At 42.3% G+C, this 23,380-nt stretch overlaps 1 protein-coding gene across 1 annotated transcript in view; it reads right to left on the minus strand.

The window, feature by feature from the left end:
• Positions 1-22,985, minus strand: part of AEBP2 (AE binding protein 2) — a 41,157-nt gene extending 18,172 nt beyond the window's left edge. The window contains exons 1-4 of the mRNA XM_039708264.1: positions 22,629-22,985; positions 21,952-22,562; positions 4,213-4,420; positions 1,019-1,126 (exon numbers count right to left, since the gene is read on the minus strand). Of these exons, the coding sequence (XP_039564198.1) occupies positions 1,019-1,126; positions 4,213-4,420; positions 21,952-22,562; positions 22,629-22,985 (1,284 nt within the window). The remainder of the gene's footprint in view (positions 1-1,018; positions 1,127-4,212; positions 4,421-21,951; positions 22,563-22,628) is intronic.
• Positions 22,986-23,380: the final 395 nt, after the last annotated feature.

The raw sequence follows: 23,380 nt of genomic DNA on the forward strand, positions 1-23,380 counted from the left end.
GCACTATTTTTACTTTCTTGGTTTTGAGTTTAATTTAGTTTTGTTTTCTGTCATAACTATTATTAAAACCTATATAGAAAATATAACTACAGAAAGAAACCCCTGTAACAGAAAAATATTTTTAGTAATAAAGCTGCCTTAAAATAAGTTTTTATAAAAGTGGAAGATATTACCTGAAGAGAAAGAGAAGAGAGGGAAGACAGGGACTAAAACTTGGTGAGGTTAGGGGTGCAAGAGAAGGAGGCATAAATTGCTACCTAAACTCAAAAAAAAACCCCAAATCCTACTTCATTTTCATATCCTACATGGAAGAACTTCAGTCTGAAGTAGCGTGGGTGGGACTTACCATCAAGTGATCCAGGACTGACAGCTATGAACTGCCCCAACTGTATCCATAAGAGGATGAAGCAACTCATTAATAACGGATTGGTGGATATGGGAATGATAAACACTACTATACCTAGAATTGCAGGTACAGATTAAGGGGAGAAAGAAAGAGAAAGTTAGAAAATACTGTGCAGGAAATACACCCAGGTCAATGGTCCTGCATTCCTGATTTCCTTACTCTGTTCAGAGAATGAACCATAAATACTCAATGCCAGTGTTTCTACTGAATTTAACAAAAGCAGTTCTTACTCAAGCAGGAATGTGCACCATCAGCCATGATCCAAAATTCAGTGTGGAAGTGTAAAGTATGAGAGAAAATATCTCACTGTTACAGTGTAAGCAGTTCAACCTCAAAATGCACAAACTCCCTGAACTTTAGCACTATTTACTTTTACACTCCCTGCCATTTATAGATTAAAAGAAACAGGGATAGAGAAGCACTAAGAGTTTCTTCACCTGCTTTTGTAAAAGAACAAGACCTTTGGGCACTATTACTGCAAAGAAGAAAGCTCAGCTCCCTTTTCTTCAGCTCACTCCAGTGATGGTATTTTTCAACTGACATAGTGTATTAGGAAAAATAAAGAGAATTTTTCTAAAAATGAGAGACAATGTATGTCACAATGAGCCTTACCTTGAAAGGTTTGTCCCCACTGTGTGTCAGCATATGCCTCTGCAACCAACTTTGACTTGTTGAAGGTGTATTATATACTTTGCAACCTTTCCACAAGCAAACAAACACCTAATAGAGTAAAAACGTGGTAAGTTTACACAAGTCAGAGAGAACAGTAAATAAAAAGCACATTAGCAAAGAAGGTTGTTTTTACAACATCTCACAACACTTCAAAGAATTCTGAACAATAACCATTTATTTTGAAACACACTTCTCATATCTCACCAAGGAGAAAATAATTACAACCCCAAGTATTCAATAAGAACAGGTCACTGGAAGAAAATACTAAGAGACAGATGCTGCTGCAGATAAACACAATCAAGAGCAACAGGGTCTGCTGCATTTGTGTTTGCACTCAGTATCTGTATCCAACAGATGTGGAGTCAGAACATTTTTTAATGAAAAATTTGCATTTTCTGGGTAGTAGTTATAGAAATAAAATTATTTGCTCTCATTACCAATTAATTTATTCCTTGAGCACGAAAAAGTAAAAACTCTTAATTGCAATGCAGTCTATGTACTGGTGTTGTATTCTGGAATACCAGATACTTCTAGTTAGGGCCTTACATTCAATTCCTGATGAAGGAAGCTACCAATTCTCATAGGATTCAAAATCTATGGGTGTTTTGTGATTCCAGTGTACAGAACAATCACATGCACAATAGTGCATTAAGGGGAGCAGAACTCACTCATGCTGCTTTTCTCTCTCCTCTCATTGTGTTTATCTGTAACTGAGGGAATAAAAAGCTCAATGAACTTGCTTTTCATTAGAATTTCCTCAACAGGTCTGTGGGTGAAGGGAGGTAAAGCCCTAATTTGTCACAGCAAAAGAAAGTTCCCAGGAACAGCACTGTTCATAACACAGGTTTTCAGAAATGCAGGAAACTAATTGGATTTCAGTTTCTTGTTCTCTTTTGGACAATAAAACCCCCTCAACCTTCAAAAGATTTTATTTTCAAACTGAAAAAGCAGCCACGGGAGTTCTATGTTCTTGCTGTACAATAGATCCATAACCCAGCTTTTCTCAGACAAAGCTGGAAACCCCTCAATGTCTGGGACTGATCCAGACCCACTGACACAAGGCTCAAGCCCCTAAACCTTTGGGGTCTGTCACTCCTCAGTTTTGAGATCCCCTCAAAGCCACAGATCTGGAATTTATGAGATTTCTGGCTCTGCAGCAGCTCCATAAGTGTGCTGGCATTTCCAGCAGCAACTGCAGGCACTTGGCAAAGGTGTTACTGGGAACTTACAGTCAGGGGAAATACAAGGACCTGGGTTTGCAACCACATGCCAGAAGTCTACACAAGGCTTCTTGGGAACCCCTGTCAAAAAGCTGAACCCAAAATATTTCTGAAATAACATCTTTCAAAAGCAAAACTGTTTTGTCAAAAAGTTTCCCAGGCTCTTCATGGATGTATCTGGTTTGGACTGGAGCCATGACCTCAGCATTAGCTGGGGAAAGTACATTTTACCATGCAAAGATGTTTAACCTATTCTTTTCCATTCCCAATAAGCAATTACTTAAGCTCCACTTTTCTTTAACTTTAGAGCCATTGCAGTTAAGAAAGGTCTGAAATCCCATCAAAAGCACGAGACAATTTCCAACAGACTTGAACACCTCACCGGCAGGTGGCAGACAAATCCCTGAAACAAACCCACCAGGATATATCCCCCTTCCACAGCACTGCCTTGGAACTTCCCAAAAAATAAACTCCAGTAGAGGCATTCAACAGTGTGAACTCAATGCAACAGTTATTAGACACTTGGTCCTTCCAACAACCTCCTCTTTCAAATATACAAATACAGTCCAATATTTTCTAAATAAAAATATTCATGAGTATGTCACATGAAATGTAAGTGACAAGAAAAAAAAACGTAGGGAAAAAAATACCCAAAATCTGCAAAATCTTCCAGCCCCTTTTTAAGAAATGTAAAGGAGTCATGGATGCTCTAGCAAAGACCCAAACACACCTTATTCATTTCATTGTTTCATGCAGGTTTCATGTAACACCTTTATACACCTGTGGCCAGAACTCAGAAATCATCTCACGGGTAGCTAAAAAGCCACTACACCGGATGGATGATTCTGCTCAGATACTGGACTGAAAAAAGCCATCAAATACAAAGCTGAAAAGTTCAATCACGGCAAAAAATATTATCAAAATACAGCCAGAGTCACAGCTGTCTCAGTGGCATATTTACATAATAAATTATTTAAAGGAATGCAAATTAGCATTTTATTTAAGTTTCTTATTCACTGAAGATAAAGTGCAACAGCCTAACATTTTCCTTCTGAAGAACTGACAAGGCAAAAAGTCAAATGATAACAACTATTCTACTTCGAGAACTGATATTATCTCTCCCAGAAATGGAAGAGCAGCAACACAAAGTGCCTAAAGCAGGCAGATTGCTTGTGCTGGATGTAAAGGTAGTTTACGTGATATATTCCAGACATCAGAGGTAATTTGGGAGCTTGAAGATGGGAGGTAGTTAAGTACAAAGTTGAAATTACTCTACTAGAAGATGTTTTTAAACATTAAAATTGAGACCAATTATCATTTGACCAGGGATTAGACCAGAATTTACATGTTTATATACGCAACTCAATTTAAAAAAAAAAACTAGATGCAATTATATAGAAGAGGCCAACTTGCCATCAGTATTGCACACAGAGCTCTTTTGTAAAGATTTTGTACTCTTGAGTCAGTCTTACATCTTCCCTACTGTACATTCTGGACAGATTTCACCTGTAGTGAGACTCCTTTGGTAACAGTAATTAAGATGTGACTGCACCTGAGATCACAAGCAGGAACACGTACACTAAGAGTTTTAAGAAAACCAAGTGTAAGCATTTCAAGACACATCAGCAGCTTCAGGATATTGAGAAGTCAACACTCTACCAAAACCCTGGAAGTCTCAATGAATACCAAGTGTAAGCACTTCAAGACACATCAGCTTCAGGATATTGAGAAGTCAACACTCTACCAAAACCCTGGAAGTCTCAAATAATTTATTGAAAAGAACTGACTACATTCTTACAGTTAGGCTAGTAACTTTTCTGCCACTTAGCTAGAAAAAAGGAATTTTGAAACACAAAATTTTGGCACAAAATATTGGCAAATAAGAAAGAAGGAAGACCCAAAGGTAACACCAACCCCTCCTCGCTGCCCATCCACGTGGATGGAGCGAATGTGATCCGCCAAGTCCGGGCTGGAGCTGAAGCAGGCATGGCAGTGATCCCAGCAGCAGTTATAGGCAATGCTTTTGGCAGAGGAGGCAGGAACTCCCTGTCCATTCATCATCACTGGCGTGGAACGCCCACTGGAAATTGTGCTGTCTACGTCCATGATAGTGCTGCTTATGCTGCAAGACAAAAAAAAACCCAAAACTAAATCAAAGTTTGTATTTGTTGCATGTTAACAGAGAAAATCGAAACTGTAGCTCTTTTGTTCCAGATATATTTAGATAGGTTGGAAAGAAAACTTTGCACGAATTTATTATTTATTGTGGTTCATTGCTTTATTAATAAATGTACAGTTAGGAAACAGCCAATGTTACTCAACAGTGTAACTTCTTCTGCACACTGGGAACAAAAGGGAGGAAGGGAAAAGCCTGAATATATTGAGTCCAGCATCCCCTGCCAATACTAGAGTCATAAAAAAGAATACAGCACTTCAGTTCTACACAGGGTTTAAGGCACTCCCACATGGCCCCAGCACAGCATCCCTCGTATGCAGGGTCTACACTACCACTGTTTGTTTTGGTTTTGCAAAACGTTTCCAGAGAAGCCAGAATCAGCAGAGGAAATCTGCGGCCAGCAGGGGTCACTTCCATCAGCCTTTCTGCTCTGTACCCCGGCAGATACAGAGACAAGCACCAAACACATCAGAAAAAGCTTGCAGAGATCATGCTCTTTCCCTGTAGAAGCAAAAATATGGAGATGGATATTCTTCCTCACTAAATACACTTTTTTTTATCTTGTTAATCTGCTCAATTGCCATGAGGGCCTTTTAAGTTTTTCTCTCCCACAAAGCCACAGCATTACCGAACAACTCATCTCTGACAGAACCTCAAAGACCAGGTGGTCAAATTTGCTTAAACAGGAACAAGTGAGATCAGCTTGCCTGTGGTCTTGTCCAGTGGTGTTGGTAATGGGTGTGTTCAAAGGCTGGGATTTCTGCTACCTCTGAACAATTTTCTTAATGGCTGACTAACCTTGTTCTGGGGGAGGGGGGAAGTTTCCCAACATCTCATCAGAATTTCCAGTGCTGCAACTTGTGTCTCTTGTCTCTCATCCTTGGCAGCTGCAGGGCTGAGATGACTCTGCCTCCTTCATTGTTAAACCTCCCTATCAGATCACAGAACATAGAAAAACCTGCCCTCCTCCTCCCAAAACTGAAGGAAAACATGCACTCAGCCTCTCCAGGCTGTGGATTTGCCTCAGCACCCTAACCACCCTGGAGAGCCTCCACCAGATCCTCCCAGTACAACAGGGATGTGTTAAACCATTCTGCTTTTAAGGTACAGGTGCTGTTCCTTATTTTTACCATCACTGTTTACACGCCCAGTATTATTCAATTACACACTGAGATGAATGAAAGAAAAAACACAATTAGTCAAAATTTGAAGATACCATTAACATGTTTGCTCTTCTGTTGTCAGAAGATCACAAGTCTCTACTAGTGATTTCTCACATGATCTGTATCTTTCTTAATCACTACTATGCCAGCAGGTTTCTTCTGTGACAGATTTTAAAATAATCACAGATATTTGCTTGGTTTAGATTTCCCATTCTCACCTACCAGATAGATTCTACTCTTTTTATCAATAAAAAGTGACTTGCCTTAGTCTAAATAACAGATTCCCTTTAGCAATGCTCCCAGTTATAAGCTTTAGTTTTAACCACCCTGAGTAATTTGCTTTGATGAACAACCCTTAGCTCAAGAGATACCACCAACATAACATATCCCAACCCAGAACCCTTAAAAATAACCTTCCAGCTCCATCTGTTACTAAAACTGACCAACTATTTTAGGCCTTTGTCTTCCAAGTTAAAAACTATGTTTCAGGTACCTTTTCAACACCTTTTTGCTTTAATGAAGGTATGTCAAATACATAGCTCCAGTATTGTATAAATACACAGACACCACACACCCCTCTCCCCATTCCAAACAAGGTCTAACAATTTAGAAGGCATAGGTCCTATCCATGGAAGTCATACAGGCTCTTTGCTGCTACACAGAAAATTTCCATGTGCCCATTATTTTTACTTTCTTCCCTTTTCTACACCCTGAATACACAGAGCTTTCCATGATCCCTCCCCATGTCTCCCTTCCCCTCCAATAATCTTGATTTTTTTTTTATGCCATACAACCTCCCAACCTGTTACTAGCAAGTAAAAAAGTATTCCACTGGCCCTAAGATGAAACTCCCTGCCCCAAGAGCATTAAGAGCCACTAACTACATGTACTGTAACAGCATCTTAGGATCCCTGGAGGAAATTGTCAGAAGCTTTATCTGCAAAACCTGTTGCAAGTAATCCTAATTTTTCCACTGTGCCAGGCTCACAACAGATGCAATTATGGGACTGACATCTTCTCCTTCCTCAGCTGATGCCTAGGCCAAAAAATGATCCCAAAAATAAAGCCTGTAAAACTGCACTGCGAAAGCAAAATTTACCCATGATGACAGCAAAATTGAATAATGAATTATAGTTAATTGTGCCACCACCTCACCTCCCCCTCAGTTTAAGCTCTCCAAGTGCAGCTTTCTCAAAATCACACTTGGAAGTAGGTTTGGACACACAGGATGGCACAAAGCCCAACCACTTCTGCCACAGACAGCGCTGTTACACGGATCAGTGGTCCCGACAGGAAGCTGCTTAGCCAAGGATGGCAAAGCACTGCACACACAGCACTCGTGCAACAGCTGCCTCACACCAGCTCAGCTCCATAAATAACCCTGCCTTTCCCACAGCTGAAAGGTACCAAAGGAAACTGCTTCCCAAACGCTTTCAAGGAGGAGTTCAAGCTTCAAAGCTATTTCCAGTCAGTACCAGTTTCTACACCCACAGCCAGCATTAGGGCTGTTCTCACACACCCCACAAGCACTACAAGCAGACTTCTGACTGAGAGGATGTGTGCTGCTGCTGACCACAGGGCAGAGGATGAGGGGTATTTAACAGCTCCCTGGGTTGACAGCCTGGTCTAAAGTGGGAAAGCAATGAGAAAACATAACCCTGAACAAGTTCTGTGAAAGCACTTTGGGGCAGGGGAAAAGTGCATCCTCACACAGGTGTGTGTGTGTGGTTTCTCTGTTTCACAGGCATGAAATCCACTTAATTCCTCTAAGAGATAAAAAAGACCCTGAAAATTATCAACCAGAAGCATGACAGTTTAGTTCACATTGCCAGTGCAGTGCAACATACCTTGATACAAAATTACAAGTCTCCAATTTTGCAGCCTAAGGAATGCAAATGCTTAGGCTTTGTGGTTTTTTATAAGCTATCCTGCCTTCTGGAGAAAAATATGTAAAATTTAACTGATCCCAGCAAAAGCTATCATGACAAGTAGGGTTATTAATGACATAAGAAACCAGTAACAAGCTAATTTAGCTATTACTGTTTAAATGTTTGCTGGGTTCGGGTTTAATAGCCTAAGTGTTTGCTAAAGGCTAACAGATTAACACGGCATCAAAATTTTGTGTCAGAGGAAGTGGAATAAAAAAAGGCAGCCCATAGCACTTAAAGTAGTAGCATATAGAAGTTGGAAACAGAGAATGAAGTGCTACATTGAACTATGATTCTATAAGCTATTCAAAATCCTGTGTAAAAATGGGAAAATATATAAGTCAAATCCAGTTAAGCAACAACAGCTTAATATTTAAGATAAAATACCCTTCTTCCTTCTAGAAACTCACTGCCCTAGCCATTCCTTCTCTAGTATTTGTTAAATAAAATTCTAACATACATTTTTTGTTTCCTCTTCCGTGCCTCCAGAACCAGCATATTTCAGGTGATCAGGTGCCTCCCAGTACTAAGAAATCTAGAATTACTTTCTGTCTCACTTAGCAAGTTCTGTCCCTCACTAAAGAGGTAAAGGCTGCAAAGAGAATCTGTGAAAGACCAGTGCCCAGCACAGCTCAAGTGTGTGTAGTTTTCTGTCGTCTTTCTTACACTGAGAAAATATCAGGAAGCTTTTCAGAGAATACTCTGCAGTACATGTAACATCAAAGACACTGACTTGGGCGGTCTCTTGACCTGCCCATTTGGAGATGAAGCAGAAAGATAAGTTTTACAGTCAGAGCTGTGGCTGCTACTAAGTCTCTGAAGACTTAACTGCAACACTGTGTCTGCTAGAGCTTGCCAACTCACCCACTTTTTTGTTTCTCAGCATTTCACAAAGGGCATGAGGACAGGACACACAAGCAAATAAGATGTCTTCACAAACACTGAGCCCAAGATGGGCTTGGACTACAGAAAAAGTGTCTGCACCTTCCAGTCCATGAAAGGGGCTTTCCAATCCAATACAACTTTCTATCTGCTTGGGATGATCTGACAGAGGGAAAGGCTCCTTAACAAAGGGAAGGTAGGAATGGAAATTACACCCTTCTGCTTTCTCACCCCAAATCCATAAAGCCTACAAGTGGGAAAACAATCATGTGCATAAGAGGAGAAAACAAAGTAAGAAAAACATGGACATCCTGGTAAGAGAACAGAGACACTGAAACAGATTTTAGCTAAGTTAAAGCAAGTTTCTCTGCCTTTGGCTAAGTCTCTCTCGCAGGCAGGGGATCTGTTTAAAGCCTGCCTGCCACTATCAAAGCAGAATGACACGAGCAGAACCGAAGCGCTTGTGGCATTCCCCTCCTGCCAGTGACAGACAGGTCTGCGTTTGCTCCCAAGCTGTAGGCAGGCTCCAGCTCCATTGTAATGGATCTATAGACCATGGCCTGATGAAGAACATTAGACATTTGAGTTCCAGAGAGTTCAGCTCAGGGGTCATCCCAAACAATAGAGCATCAAAAACAGTCACTGCTGGAGAGAGCCTGCATACACAATAGCAGTTTTTAAGAAGCTCCATTCAAAAGACTGACTAATTACTAAAATTTAGAACTGTTACAGCAAGCACAACATGATCTTCGAGCTTATGTTGTCCCTATTTTCAACCTAATCGAGCACCTGAATCAACTTGACGTAAAAATCACAGGTCTAGAGGCAAGAACTGAATGCCTTACTAAACCCACACCTCATTTCACCAAGTCTGCAAACGCTGGCAGCGTCTGCCAAACACAGCAAGGTAGAACTGAAAACACAGAATCTTCTCAGAGGGGTCAGACGTTTTTTTCTCCTCCTACAAATTTTCCCTCTACCAAGAGATCAACAGCTTTGAAACCCTACTGACATTTAAAATGTGTTCATTAAGCAAAACCATGCAAGCTTAGATAGAGGAATCATTACCTCAAAGGCATTGTTTCAGGTCTTATTTTTACCTCTACTTATTGTACCTGTGGCTAGAAATAATACTATCTTCATTATCAAGTACATTAAGGTATTTTTAGCAGCACTTTCATGTTAAAAGGTTAGTGATTACACAATTAAATGTGTCTAGCTGGTTAATTCAGTTCAAACTCTACTTAAAAACAACCCTGAAACAAAAAAGAATACCTAAAAGCTTGTAAGAAGCTGCTAGTCATTTTCAATTCACGGAAAACAAAAAGCATTTTTCAAGCATTTTACATTCTGGATTATTCTGTTCCTTTAAGCAAAATTAAGCCACTGTTGGAGTTTTGTAAATGTAGATATTATCTATAAGGAGAAAAACGAAATCCAAATTATTCACAATTTAAAATGCACAAATTTTAAACTACATATTATACAACTTGGCCCTAATTTTTGTGCACATTTAAATGTGAATAAAAATATAAGGAGACTATGATTTAATGCATTAAATAAAATGGTATACTGCACATGACTGCTGACACACACGGCTCTCCAAGGACATTGTTTTCCTCGCTACTGCAAGTAATTCCTTCTATTGAATTTAATGAATGAAATGCCCAAAATTCATTCTTTCCCTGATATTGTTAATCTTTCAGAACAACAGAGTAAGAGCCGAGAAGGAATAACACCAAAAAAACCTGAAAGAACAGCAAAATAATTTTATTTTTAGTTTCCACCAAGTCCCATTAGCAACTGCCCACTTGAAGCGAGAGCAGAGCCAGGCACGGAACACATGCACAAAAGCCCAATCAATTTGCTATTATACTTTTAATGTCTGCTGTACATACTCCCTGTAGACCTTAACTGAAATAACCTTCCCTGAGGCAAAAGCAGCCCTAACAGATGGGCCTTACACCGTGCCCTCGAGGGTCAACAAGCAGCCCTTCAGGCGGATCAACAGGAGCTCGTTTGGCTGAGAGCGCCTCCACCGAGCTCCCAGCGCCCACACGTTCGGTGCACGAGGTGACCAAAGGACCCCGCTGAATTCAGCCGGCACCAAACGATCCTGACAGATCCTATATGGAAAAACCTGCTCTTGGAAAGCAGCAAATTGAAAACGAACGGCAACTGCAGCGAGCACGCACTGCAGGGTGGCTGAAAGCAACGCTGCTGAGCAGCCATCCAGCTGCACAACACACCGCGGCAAGTTTAGAGAAGTTTCTTCTGAAAATCACTGATAACCCAGCCAGAAAACATCAAATCAGCAGATTGCCTCTGAAACCATATGCTACACACCTTACTGGAAATACGTAAATAGATAAAGGATTAAAAAAACAAACCAAACAAAAATAAATACCCTGCTTCTTTCTTTCTCTGTACTAGTCAGTGAAATAATCTGTCACCTCCCCTTACAGCTGCAGCTACATTGGTTCAATCCATGAGGGAAACTCAAGAAAGAAAAACTGAACAGTTACAGTCAGATAAAACAACCTCAGAATAATGGGAACAATGTAAATGACAGTCACATCTCACAGAAACTTCAAGGGTTAAAACCTAGAAATCAACAGAAAAGCTTTTACCACCTGGAAGACTAAATCACAACTAGGTACTAATCCCAAAAGAAAACAAACAGCACCAACTGCAATCATTCAATTACAAACACCAAGTCAGAACAGAAACATTGAAAGAAAATAATAATGACATGCTTAGTGACATCCCCCAGCACCTCATTATTTTCATTTCACTAAGAAAACTCGAGAGTGAAAACGGAAACTTCACAATTTTCCCTACTACTCCTATTACTTTCCAAGATAAGAGGTGGAAAATTGTGGTGTACAGCTCTGGCCAATGGACAAGTTCCACAAAAACAACAGCTTTTCAACACCACCAAATTCAAAATAATTTGTGCTTGCTACTTCCTAATGCAATCAAAGAGCTAGCAAAGATAAATCCTCACTAAACTTCAAAATTATCAAATTATTAACCCTCAGCTCCCATCATTCAGAGGAGGATCTTTACCTGTCCTATTTTAAAATCTCTCCAACAATTCCAGAGGGGCCACGGGTACAACAGGTTAGTAACAGATTAGAGTAGTAACATTAGATTTTTAGTTCCTAAACAAAAGCAGAGGAAGAATAAATTCCTATGTTTTTGTACTAAGATTTAATTTTTGCTGACATTTAATGAGAATTAAGCAAACTTTAATGCCAATGTCTTTGTGAAGCTACTGTCACAACATCTGCACGGGGGTACCAGTACACAATACAATGCAGGGCTCAAGGCAATTACACACAGGTGGCCAAGGAGATTTCAGTTCATCTTTTGGCTGTACGCTCTCCAAATGATCATGCCAATTTAAAAGTAAGATTAAAACAAGTCCTAAGAGAAACAGAGCTCCCAAAACATGAGCCATCACCATGAGCCAGCAAAGTTTGAGATTTGCCTGATTTTTGTTTTTGTTCCTCTGCCCATCTTTGGTAAATTTGGTATTTTATGATGCATCTAGATTGGAAACAGATAAACTCCTCCTACTAAATTCCAGTAATTTATCAATTTAATTCACTAAACCAAACATGTATGTTTCACAAGCAAAACAGTTTGTCTTACTTTAATGGATGTAGTTCGATTGTGGCATGAAAATACCATTATGCTTTAGAGCTCTTAGAGTTCCTTTTCATTGAACCAGCAACCAGCCCAGAGAGAATCTTCAAAGGAGACAGAAAGCAACTCCAGCTACCTGCGTATCTAAAGGGGGTTTTTTGGCTGATTTTGCTGAGAAAACCATTTACATTTAAACCTTTGTACAGAAAGTATCCAAAATAATTTCATGACTGAAATGATCATTTGCTGAGTTCAGGAAAACCCACCACCAGTAAGAACAAAATAGTGTATGTGGATAAACCACCATGAAAAAAAAAAATCCAGAGCAAAGAGAAAATACGGAACTCTAAATGGCTGCCAAAGAGAAAGATTACTCATGTGGCAGCAAGAAATCAGAATATCTGGATCAAAAAAATCAGCCAGGACTACATGAAGTGAAAGTCCACCACTGTGTTTCGAAGGCAGCACCTTCTCTTGGCACATGACACCCACAAAGAACCTCAGCAGACAGACAGAACAACAGACTCCATCCACAGCTCTTCACAGGCAAGCAGGCAAAGCAGGATAGGCAAAAATAAGTAAAAGCAACATTAAGGCAACATAAAGAAAAAAAAGACCTTCATTTCAGGGCTGCATGATTGAAGAAAGCACCCACTCACTTGGAAGCACTTGTGCTTCTGAATCACGTAAGCATTTTTCTGGAAATCAAAACTATCAAATCTATGCTTTACTCTGATTACATTATTCTAACAGAAACGTCTCAAAACGAACAGACTCAAAAAGTGTTCATACATCAATCTTCAAAACAAGACTGCAAAATTCTTTATTAAATATATGTATTGTTATATGACTACTAAGCAAGCAACACAGCAGAAAATAAAATACTCAAGGGAGAGAATTTCATACGGCATGGCAAGTGGTAACATTAAAAACTTGTTTTTAAATTCTTTTTGAAGCAGCAGCTTATTTTAGAGTAAAGCTACGTCTAGATAAAGTATAAACACCTAGAAAAGGGAACACTGCAAACACTTCAGCCTGATAATGTAAAACCAGGGAAGACAGGAAAGCTCTTTGAGATAGAGAAATTGAAGGAACTTAAAATAACAAACATGCACAGGAAACAAAACAAGACTGAGAAAGTGTGTTATGATTCACCACCTCTAGAGCTGTTTCCACTCTCCTGGATCACTTAATTTGATTATTTAGATTGTTATTCCTAGAATATTTGGGCTCATAATACTTGCATAACACAATCCCAGGGCATCACAGGATTTGCAGCATACAGAGCAACTGGAAGGACACTGAGGAAATTTGGAATGCCAAAATATCCGAGGAACAGTGCAAAAATAGAGCAGGTTAAACATATGTGCCTTGTGATATGACAGCACAAAGATGACATTCTGCAAAAGGATTACACAAATCAAGAAACTGTACTCGACTCTGCCTTAAAGATACAAATAAAACTGCCTTTCATTTCTGGGAACCATGTTATCTTCAAGTCAATAATCTCCCTGAAAAGTTAAGAGAACAGCAACAAGTGGTTCACAATTTTCAGCCTTTACTGATAAAGGGAGTGTGTTTACTAGCACAGCTTCGGAGAAGCAGAGAAAAAGAGAAAAATACCCACTAAAGTACCACCAGAAATAATTTATTCTTTTAACAGTGCTTCCCACTTTAAGAACCACTATGAAATTGTCTAATCAGCACTGAAAGAGGTGCGGTGTCAAGGAAATTTCATCTGCTCCCTCAAGCTCAGGATGCCTCCTCTCATCCCAGAACACAGAAAACAAATGGAACTAAAATGACCAAAGAAAGATGAAAACTTAGAGAGCAGATCTAAAAAATCCTTCCAGTTTCAGTTATCATCACGTTAAGTTCAACTTAAAATGGGAAAACATACACAGCTAGGATAGCATTGTAGAAAGCAGCAGCCTTGTCTAGTTCTACCTCAGTGAATACTTGCTCCTTCAAGTATTTACTTCAAGTATTAACCATGCATCAAAAGCAAAGAAACCAGCAAAGTACAGCTCCACTAACTGGCTTAATTCATAACAAAAAGATCGTAAATGAAGGTTTGACTCCTGTTCTGTGGGACACTGAATTAACTTCTCCTTGTACCAACTGTCTAAGCTGTAACTTAGCATTCAAGTCAACCTAAGGAACTCTACTTAAAGACATGCCAAAAAGAGTTTTATGGAAAAAGAAATATTTACATTTCTTTGCACATATTGATAATATTTTCTTTGCATTTTTAAGATTTGTTTTTTCATTTGGAACATAAGTCATTACTACAGCACAATTAACTAAAATGCTCAAAACAAGGACTTTACTGCAATTTTACAGGGGAGCTAGTAATTTATACAAAAGGCTACATGGAATGACATTAATAGTAAGTGGAACTTCTTTATGCTAGGTTCTTATTTAGGCATATTTAATAAATCATAAAACCACTGTATGAGACAACAGTAAGTTTTTCACAAGTCTCAAACCACCAAGGTGCAGTTTTCTCCCTCTGACATTACACAAGCTGTTTGAATTACAGCACTCCTCTATGCTGCACTAGGATGACAACAGGACTTCCAAAATCATAAACAGTCATAAATCTTTTGCTTTTCTCTATCAAATATCTTGGCATATACCTTAAGTAACCTCTATCAAATAAAGAAAGAATTCATTAAACATTAGCAACAGAAGTTCAGCAAAATTTATTTAAGAATGTACATTCTAGTGTAGAGAAGAAAATTAGATATGGGAAAATAAATCCCAGGTCTTTCTTGCTTTACATTTTATCATTCTTAAGGGGGGAAGAAAGTACTTCAGCATCTCAAAAGGCTTCAAAAATTTTCCCCAGCTGTTTGTTACCTTTGAATGCTGCAAAACCACAATTGTAATCACTATCTTTGCGTATCACAAAACCAATGATAAGCAGCGAGCACAACATGGAATATTTATATTTCATTTTCTAAAACAAATATTTTTTGAACAAGCCCAGACAGAAAACATATAGTTATAAAAAAGAATCAGTTACATGGATAGAGAACCAAAGAAATCTCTACCTCAGGGAATCTTACAAAATTGCCACTTTGTATTTCTGCAAGTCATGCCATCATATCTTTTTAACAGGAACAGGGAGAGTGGACAAAACTCACAGCTCATACGAAGAATTTCCTTACCCTCTACTGCTCTGTCTCCTGCACAACTTCACTGGAGATGGCATTCCCACCTGTCTCGATGACTCCCTGCAATTACTTGGCTACTTTACAGCAGAGACCAATTTTTCACTTTCTTTGGGTTAAGTTCTCTTTTTCCCCTCAGGCTATCAGACAAATCTCGTTCCCTCTCATCCCAGAAGTTTTCTGTGTGTATCTCACATCATCCCCTTGCCAGAAACCTCTATTCTTGTCTCGAAAGCTCCATCTGCCTTCCATCTCCCTGCTCTGCCGTGCACCACTTTCCCAGCCAACACCAGACTGCTCTCCAAGCACCCCAAGGCAAGGGGTTCTAGGTGGATTTCCACACTGCTCACTTCCACGCCAGCTCTCCCTGCTGCTCACTCCCCCACCGCTCCTCTCCAGCTGGGCAGGGGTTTTAAAAAAATATGTCAATATATGAGAAGTACTAGAAAGCTGTGGAAAGATCTGAGCACGAGTGGTATGGTGGAACATTTCCACTGCACCATCCAAGAGAGGTGGCTTTATCTGTGACCAGCTCCAGAATGTGATGTCACAGCTCTGCCAAACGGCTGCGTGTGACACCCTGTTTAACTTCACTGCAAAGTGAAACAGGGAAAGGCAAAAAAAAAGCCAGGGGGGGAAGGAAAAATCAAGACAGTTTTTTCCATTACTGCCCAGGCAATTCCCTGAAAAAACCCATCTATTAAACCTTGTATTTAGAAGTTACCAGACTTGACGATGTCACAAACTTAACACAACACGCACACAGACCGGTGTGGACGTTCAAATCCTACATAAAAGCAAAACTAATTCTGTCTTACACTGAATAGGAAAATGTTTTTCTCAAATTCTATGAAGTATATTTACATCTTACTACAATAACTATAACAGCTCATTATACCAAGCTCTTTCATCTAGTTCACAAAAAGACCTCATGTTAACCACTCAATTATACCAACCAACAGCTTCAGTAATAAAGATACTCACCATACAAAATATCTGGGCTGTTTTGTCTACCCATCAAAAGCTATTTTCTCCCGTGCCAGAAAGGCCTGAACATAACCATTACAGAAACAAGGGGTTTATTTTGCAATTTGAAAGCAAATAACTACAGCAACAATAAAAGCAGTTAGAAATACAGCAAATACAATTTTCAGCAGAATTTCTGCAACTCGGGTAAACCTCTGTATAGTTCACTGTGACATGGCAATATTACACACACTCAAAAAAAAAATTTAACGACTTAACCACCTTGCCATAAGTGCTAATGAATGATTCTTCACTTCCTGCATAGGAACAAGTGAGACTATGCAGCAAAGAGAGGCCTGAAGCACTTTTTAATCTGGTCACATGGATCCGTGAAACACACCTATTAGTACCACATGTCCTCAGGATTGTATTTCAGATTTACTGCTCTGCCTTCATAAATGTCACTCACACAACTTGAGTGCCATTGCCAAGCCAATCCTGGAAGTTCTTCACTTTTAAGATTTTAAAAGATAGACAAAATAAAGCCTAGAATTAAAACTAGTATTTTTAAATCAGCATACATCTTAAAGGTTGACAAGGCCTTCATTTTATATGAGATTTAAAAAAACTCAGACTAGAGCCTGGAATTTTCATATCTAAACCTCTTATCTTTCAACCCATTAGTTCCACACTGTCACTTCACTCAGTAAAATGAAAAAACATCATAATCTGAAGCACAGAAAAGTTTACTACTGAAAAACTTATCTGACATGTGTTTTCAAACTGCTCATCTATTCAATAGGAACAGAATAATAACATTTCTAGAAGTATTTTGCAAGTCTTATGTGGTTAAGAACACAAACTGCCATTAAGTACTCCTTGAGTCAGGGCCCCACAATAACTGACTCGTTGGTGAGTAACAAAAAACATGAAAAGGTTATCCCCTCCCAAAAAATCTCCAACAAACAAACAAAACAAAAAAAGAAAAGAAAAAGAAAATAAAGCCTTACAAGTTTCATGAAAAACTGCCTGTAAGATGGGCATTATTTAGTGCTGTGCCTAAGGGACAGATTATTACACAGGTCCAAAGCCAACCTGCTGCACTTGGCCCAGGAGCACATCAATCAGCACTCCCAGCTCCCGCAGCAGAACAGCTGATCCTGCAGCCCCAATGCACCTTCCCCATGCTCACTGCCCAGCCAGGAGCAGGAGGGAGCAAAGGAAAAACTGCTAAGAGGGGTAAAGATAATGTAAGAATAGTAAACCAGGGGTAACTTCCAGGTGACAAGACAAATTCACAAGGGTGAACAAAAAAAGCTCTTCATACAGATTTACTACTCAAATTTCTGCTCAGCAACTTCCAACTGCGAGACCTACCACTGCTTTCTAAACCAAACAAAATCTGACGATGAAACTATTTCAGATTTAAATACATTTCCATAATAAGTGTTCCAGTAAACAATATTTAAATTATTTCAGTAAACTAAGTGTTTCCCAACAAACAAACAAAACAAACAAAAAAAGAAAAGAAAAAGAAAATAAAGCCTTACAAGTTTCATGAAAAATTGCCTGTAAGATGGGCATTATTTAGTGCTGTGCCTAAGGGACAGATTATTACACAGGTCCAAAGCCAACCTGCTGCACTTGGCCCAGGAGCACATCAATCAGCACTCCCAGCTCCCGCAGCAGAACAGCTGATCCTGCAGCCCCAATGCACCTTCCCCATGCTCACTGCCCAGCCAGGAGCAGGAGGGAGCAAAGGAAAAACTGCTAAGAGGGGTAAAGATAATGTAAGAATAGTAAACCAGGGGTAACTTCCAGGTGACAAGACAAATTCACAAGGGTGAACAAAAAAAGCTCTTCATACAGATTTACTACTCAAATTTCTGCTCAGCAACTTCCAACTGCGAGACCTACCACTGCTTTCTAAACCAAACAAAATCTGACGATGAAACTATTTCAGATTTAAATACATTTCCATAATAAGTGTTCCAGTAAACAATATTTAAATTATTTCAGTAAACTAAGTGTTTGTAAGAAAATATCATAATTCAGCAGTAACAACAGCAGGGAGCTGCAGATGCATCTCCATCACGCTCAGCTCAGCTGGTTTATAACCAAATCCATGCATTTGCTTAGGTCCAGCTTCAGTGTTTATAGTTAACTGAACCATTATTTTTTCAAGTCCTGTCAAATGTTTCCCAGCATTACAGCAAGACTAGCAGCTCCAGAGCTGGAAGAACACATCCATCCTTTCAGCACAGTTCTCAAGTTGGGGAAAGGCACAAGAAAATGAGCAGCATTCACGTGCTGATAATAGTCATTGTTCCAACTGTAAATCCAGAGGATCACTAGGCTTGAATGCAGACTATTATTACTCAGCCAGCTGATCTGAGCTGGCTCACAAAAGTCACAGACAAACTCCTGCACAGCAGTGGGAACTTAGCACAATTCCCAGGGAAAAAATGGAACTACTACAGATCAACGAGATACCTGCCAGTCCTAGAGTCAGTGCACTGAACTCTCCTGTGTGCTGAAAATGCCACCTTGGTTGTTTATCCTAGGTGTCAGTCTGGGCTTTGCTTTTTCCTTTCTGGGTTTTTTGGGAGGGAAGATAAGCATGTTGCAGCAAAGTACAAAGTCTATCTGCAGGTATGGAAATGGAGGGTTAAAATTCACCCTAAATTTCAGGGCATTGATAGTCACCTCTTTATTTATTTCTCGTGTTATTATAAATACTGACCAATTTCCTACAAATTATTTTTTGCTGTCAGCAGATACTCTCGAAATACAGTAAAATGTTAAAAATAGAAGTTGTTGAACAGTAGCTCTATTTTGACCATATGCAAGATTTTCCTCTTCATCTGCTTCATTTGTATTTGATATCACTAAAGGAAAAGTCAGAGATAACACAACGTGGAGAATGATAAAGAGCATGCACAAGGAAATGGGAATTTGATCACTCACGTAATTCAGGCCCTCTTACCACACCCTTTAATTCATTCAAATTTTCTAAAGAGGAAGCAAGAAAAAAAATCCCAAGCCCAGGGGCATGATGTGAATGTTACCAAACCTGCTGACAGCAGGAGAGTCTTTGCTGAGAACACTCTCCTCCCAGCTTCCTCTGGCTAAACCCAGGCTCTGAGAAGTCAAGCCTGTTAGTTCCATCTCTTCCCTTTTCTCTCTACTCCCTCCCCAGAGAATCTTTACAACACACAGAGTCAGACACCGAGCTCCTCAGGACTTCGGAGACACGGGGAGTCAGCAAAGGTCATGAAGTACTGCACAACTAACTACCCCAAATTAAACAACACTTAAATAACAATAAAATATCATTCTCTAACAGTCACAGAATTTACATTTCAATCCGGAGGTGACCAAGGAATCTTTACAACACTCTGAGAGTCAGACACCGAGCTCCTCAGGACTTCAGAGACACGGGGAGTCAGCAAAGGTCATGAAGTACTGCACAACTAACTACCCCAAATTAACAACACTTAAATAACAATAAAATATCATTCTCTAACAGTCACAGAATTTACATTTCAATCCGGAGGTGACCAAATCAACAAATAATTTATTCTTTCAGGATTTCAATATATTAAGTCTAAGCTGCTTCCAGCTCTTCCTTGGTATTTCACTATTCCAATTTACACACTCTAACTCCTCAGCACATCCCTACCTTTTGCAACACTCTGCTTGTCTGTGTGACCATCTGAAAGGCACAGGATTATGCTGTGGCTGCCTTCCAAGCAGCAGCAATCATTTGGATCACGATGTCAAGCGAGCAACTTGCTGGACTACATGTGACAAAAATAATAAAGCATTCTAACACGCTGCAGCAAAGAGTGCACACCAAACGAAATTTTCCAACCCCAGGAATAACAAATGGCACTCTTGGCAGCATTGCTCTTCTCCCACCAACTCAACAAGCAGGCCTTGCAATTACAGCACAAAACGCACCCTCAACACCCCAAGTTTCCATCCTGGCAGGTCAAGAGAAAACTTTGCAAAGATTGAAAACAAGGCACAGTCCTTAGTTAAACCACTAAACACAAAGAGTCCTGCTCCTGGTGGTAAAGGGAAGGAGCAGGGACACACACACGAGGATTTAACCACGTACAGCCAGAGGACCACGAGAACAATGACAGAGAAAGAAAGTAGCAACCAGCTCCGGAGGGCACAGGGCAAGGCATAATGACGCTACTTCCAGAAAACCCCTGCAAGTTATTTCTGTTATTTCCTCAAGCCCGACACGCACTTGGATGAGATCAGGATTAGATTCAGACTTTCACTCTATGAAAAAGAAAAAACTGTCACCCTAAAGCTCCTTTATGTACCTGGTGTTTTTCCAGAAGTCTACTCCCATACTTAGTCAATTGCACGTAAAATCTCAGCTTTTGAAAAAAACAGAAAACAAACAAACCTACAAACAAACCCAAACATCCACACCCCTTTTCCACTCGCATAAGTTTAGAAGAAAGAAAACGTGACTTCTGTGAGTCTCAGAAGTCTGATGGGAACCAAAAACCTGAATTTTTTTCTGTCTTCCTAAGACTTTTAGGCCAATTACATGGTTTTGGGGAACACGAGGGGTTTGCTGGGCTGGTTTTAATCTTCGAGGTTAGGTCCAGTCATGCCCCGTTTTCATTCTGAAATATAGGTACTTGTACAGTTACAAAGATTTTGATCTAACATATATTCAAAGTACATTTCTGAACCAAACCACGTAATTCTCCACACTTAACAGTGAAACTATCCTAAGAAAATGCAAATAAAATTCTAATTGTTACTTAAGTGTAACTCTAGCAGAGAAGTCTGATACTTTTTCTGCTAAACATATAGAAAAATCGTACAAGTTTCTTAACTATTTGAAAGGACTAATTAGAAAGGAACACACAGCATTTTCACTGTTTTTACGTCCTTTTTCCATCCTATTTTCAGGTTTTCAAGTAAACTGTTGCATACAACATCCAGGAGAGCTCCTACATAAGCCGTGTTCTTTGAAATGCTTGACTCAGTAGGCTGAAACAGACCTGAATGGTCGAATTCAACCATGTGTGAGAACTCGGCTGTGCCTTTTCACCAGAACCGAGCTAGAATCTTGGTAAAATTAAATGCGCAGCTTTAACACACAAAAGCTCAAGAATTCATCCTTACAGATTCTGAAATCCACAATTACAGAACTCATTCAAAGGTGACTCTGAGCCCCACTTCACACCGTGCACGATTATTACTTGTGCACACGCAATGCAGGAAAGGCTGGTCTCCTTTTTATTTCAGCAAACTCGGTTTTTTCCCCCTCACATTTTACGAGGCTTTCACTCGGTTTTCTCCCTCTAGAGCAGAGACCCTGTTGCGGGCGCAGGTCAAACCGCATCCAGAGATGCATTCCCCACCCCGAAGCTTCACCCCACCTGCGCTTTGCCGCAAGACACAGCCCTGAAGAACCCCGAGAGCACCATCTGAGAAAAATCCGCAGCTTCCGAGGCAAGAGGCCCCGCAGGAGGAGGCGGCGGCAGCGCCCGGCGGGGCCGCGGTGGCCGGGGAGCGCCCCCTCCTCCGCGGCCATCGGGCAGCCGGGGGGCCCCGGGGAGCAGGGGCGGGGGCCCGGCACAAGTTGGCCGGGGAAACCTGTGGCTGCCGTGACAGCCGCGGGAGGGAGCGGGGCGGCGCCCGGGCAGCGGGGGCTGCCGAGGCCGGGCACTGACCTGTCCTCCGAGTCCATGCGGCTGAGGGGCTCGCCGTCCGAGGACATCTCCAGGCTGCCCCGCCGGCCGCCCGACGTGGCGCTGCCGCAGCTGCTGCCGCCGCCCGTGCCGGGGCCGGTGCCGTAGCCCTCGTCGCCGCCGCTGGACACGCTGCTGGAGCTGCTGCCGCCCCCGCCGCGGCCCGGCCCGTCCTCCTGGCTGCCCCGGGGGCCCTTGGGCTCCTCCTTGGCGTCGGCCTCGCTGCCGCCGCCGGGGCTCGGCGAGCGGGTCTCGTCGCTGCAGCAGCCGCTGCTCGTGCTGCTGCTGCTGCTGCTGCTGCCCACCAGGCTGCTCTCCTCCTCCTCGCCGCCCTCCTCCTCCTCCTCTTCCTCCTCCTCGTCCTCGTCCTCCCCGTCCCCGGCCTGGCTGGCGCTCTCCGGGCTCGGCTCCGACATGCTCTCCGCCTCGCCGTTCAGCAGCAGCAGCGGCTCCGGCTCCGCCGCGGCCGAGGACGAAGGCGGCGGCGGCGACGATGACGAGGAGGATCCAGCCCCACCGGCGGCGGCGGCGGCCACCACCTCCACCTCCACCTCCGCCGCCGCCGCCGCCACCTCCGCCTCCTGCCGCACGCGCTACGGAGCGCGCCGGGGGACAAACAACGCGGGGAGGGCGGAGCGGCGGCGGCCGCCGCCCCCGGCGCGAAGGGGCGGTGGCGGGGGAGTCTGCCGGGGATCCCAGCGTGAATCCCCCTCCTGGAATCCCCCGGGAATCTCGGTTCGAATCCACCGGGCATCCCAGCCGCCGGCTCCATGGACAGCGGGGAGTGCCGCGGGACGCGCCGGCAGCCGGGAACGAGGCGCTCCCGGTTCCCCCGCCTCGCTCCAGGACAAATCCCCGCGGCACCAGTGCCCCACAGCGGGGCGGGGACATCCCCGGCTGGCGCTGGAGAAGGAGCAGAGCCGGGGCAGGGTGGCCCCGGCGGAGGGCGGGGCAGGCGGGGCTGCGCTGGCACCGGGCACGGCGGGTCCCCTCACGGGCACGGCGGATCCCTTCATGGGCACGCAGGGTTCTCTCACAAGCACATAGGATCCCCTTCACGGGCACCGCTGATCCCTTCACGGGCACGGCAGGGTCCCCTCAATGGGCACCACTGATCCCTTCACGGGCACCTCGGATCCCTTCACGGGCACACAGGGTCCCCTCACGGGCACACAGGGTCCTCTTCACGGGCACGCAGAGTTCCTTCACGGGCACCGCGGGTCCCCTCACGGGCACGGCAGGGTCCCCTCAATGGGCACCACCGATCCCTTCACGGGCATTGCAGATCCCTTCACGGGCACGCAGGGTCCCCTCACGAGCACCGCTAATCCCTCACGGGCACGGCGGCGGGGAAGCGGGACACGGAGCGCCTGGAACGGGAGAAGCGAAGCTCCTGGGGAGGAGCTGCAGG

The sequence above is a fragment of the Passer montanus genome, unplaced genomic scaffold (genome assembly GCF_014805655.1).
Source record: "Passer montanus isolate IOZ18808 unplaced genomic scaffold, ASM1480565v1 scaffold20, whole genome shotgun sequence".
NCBI lineage: Eukaryota > Metazoa > Chordata > Aves > Passeriformes > Passeridae > Passer > Passer montanus.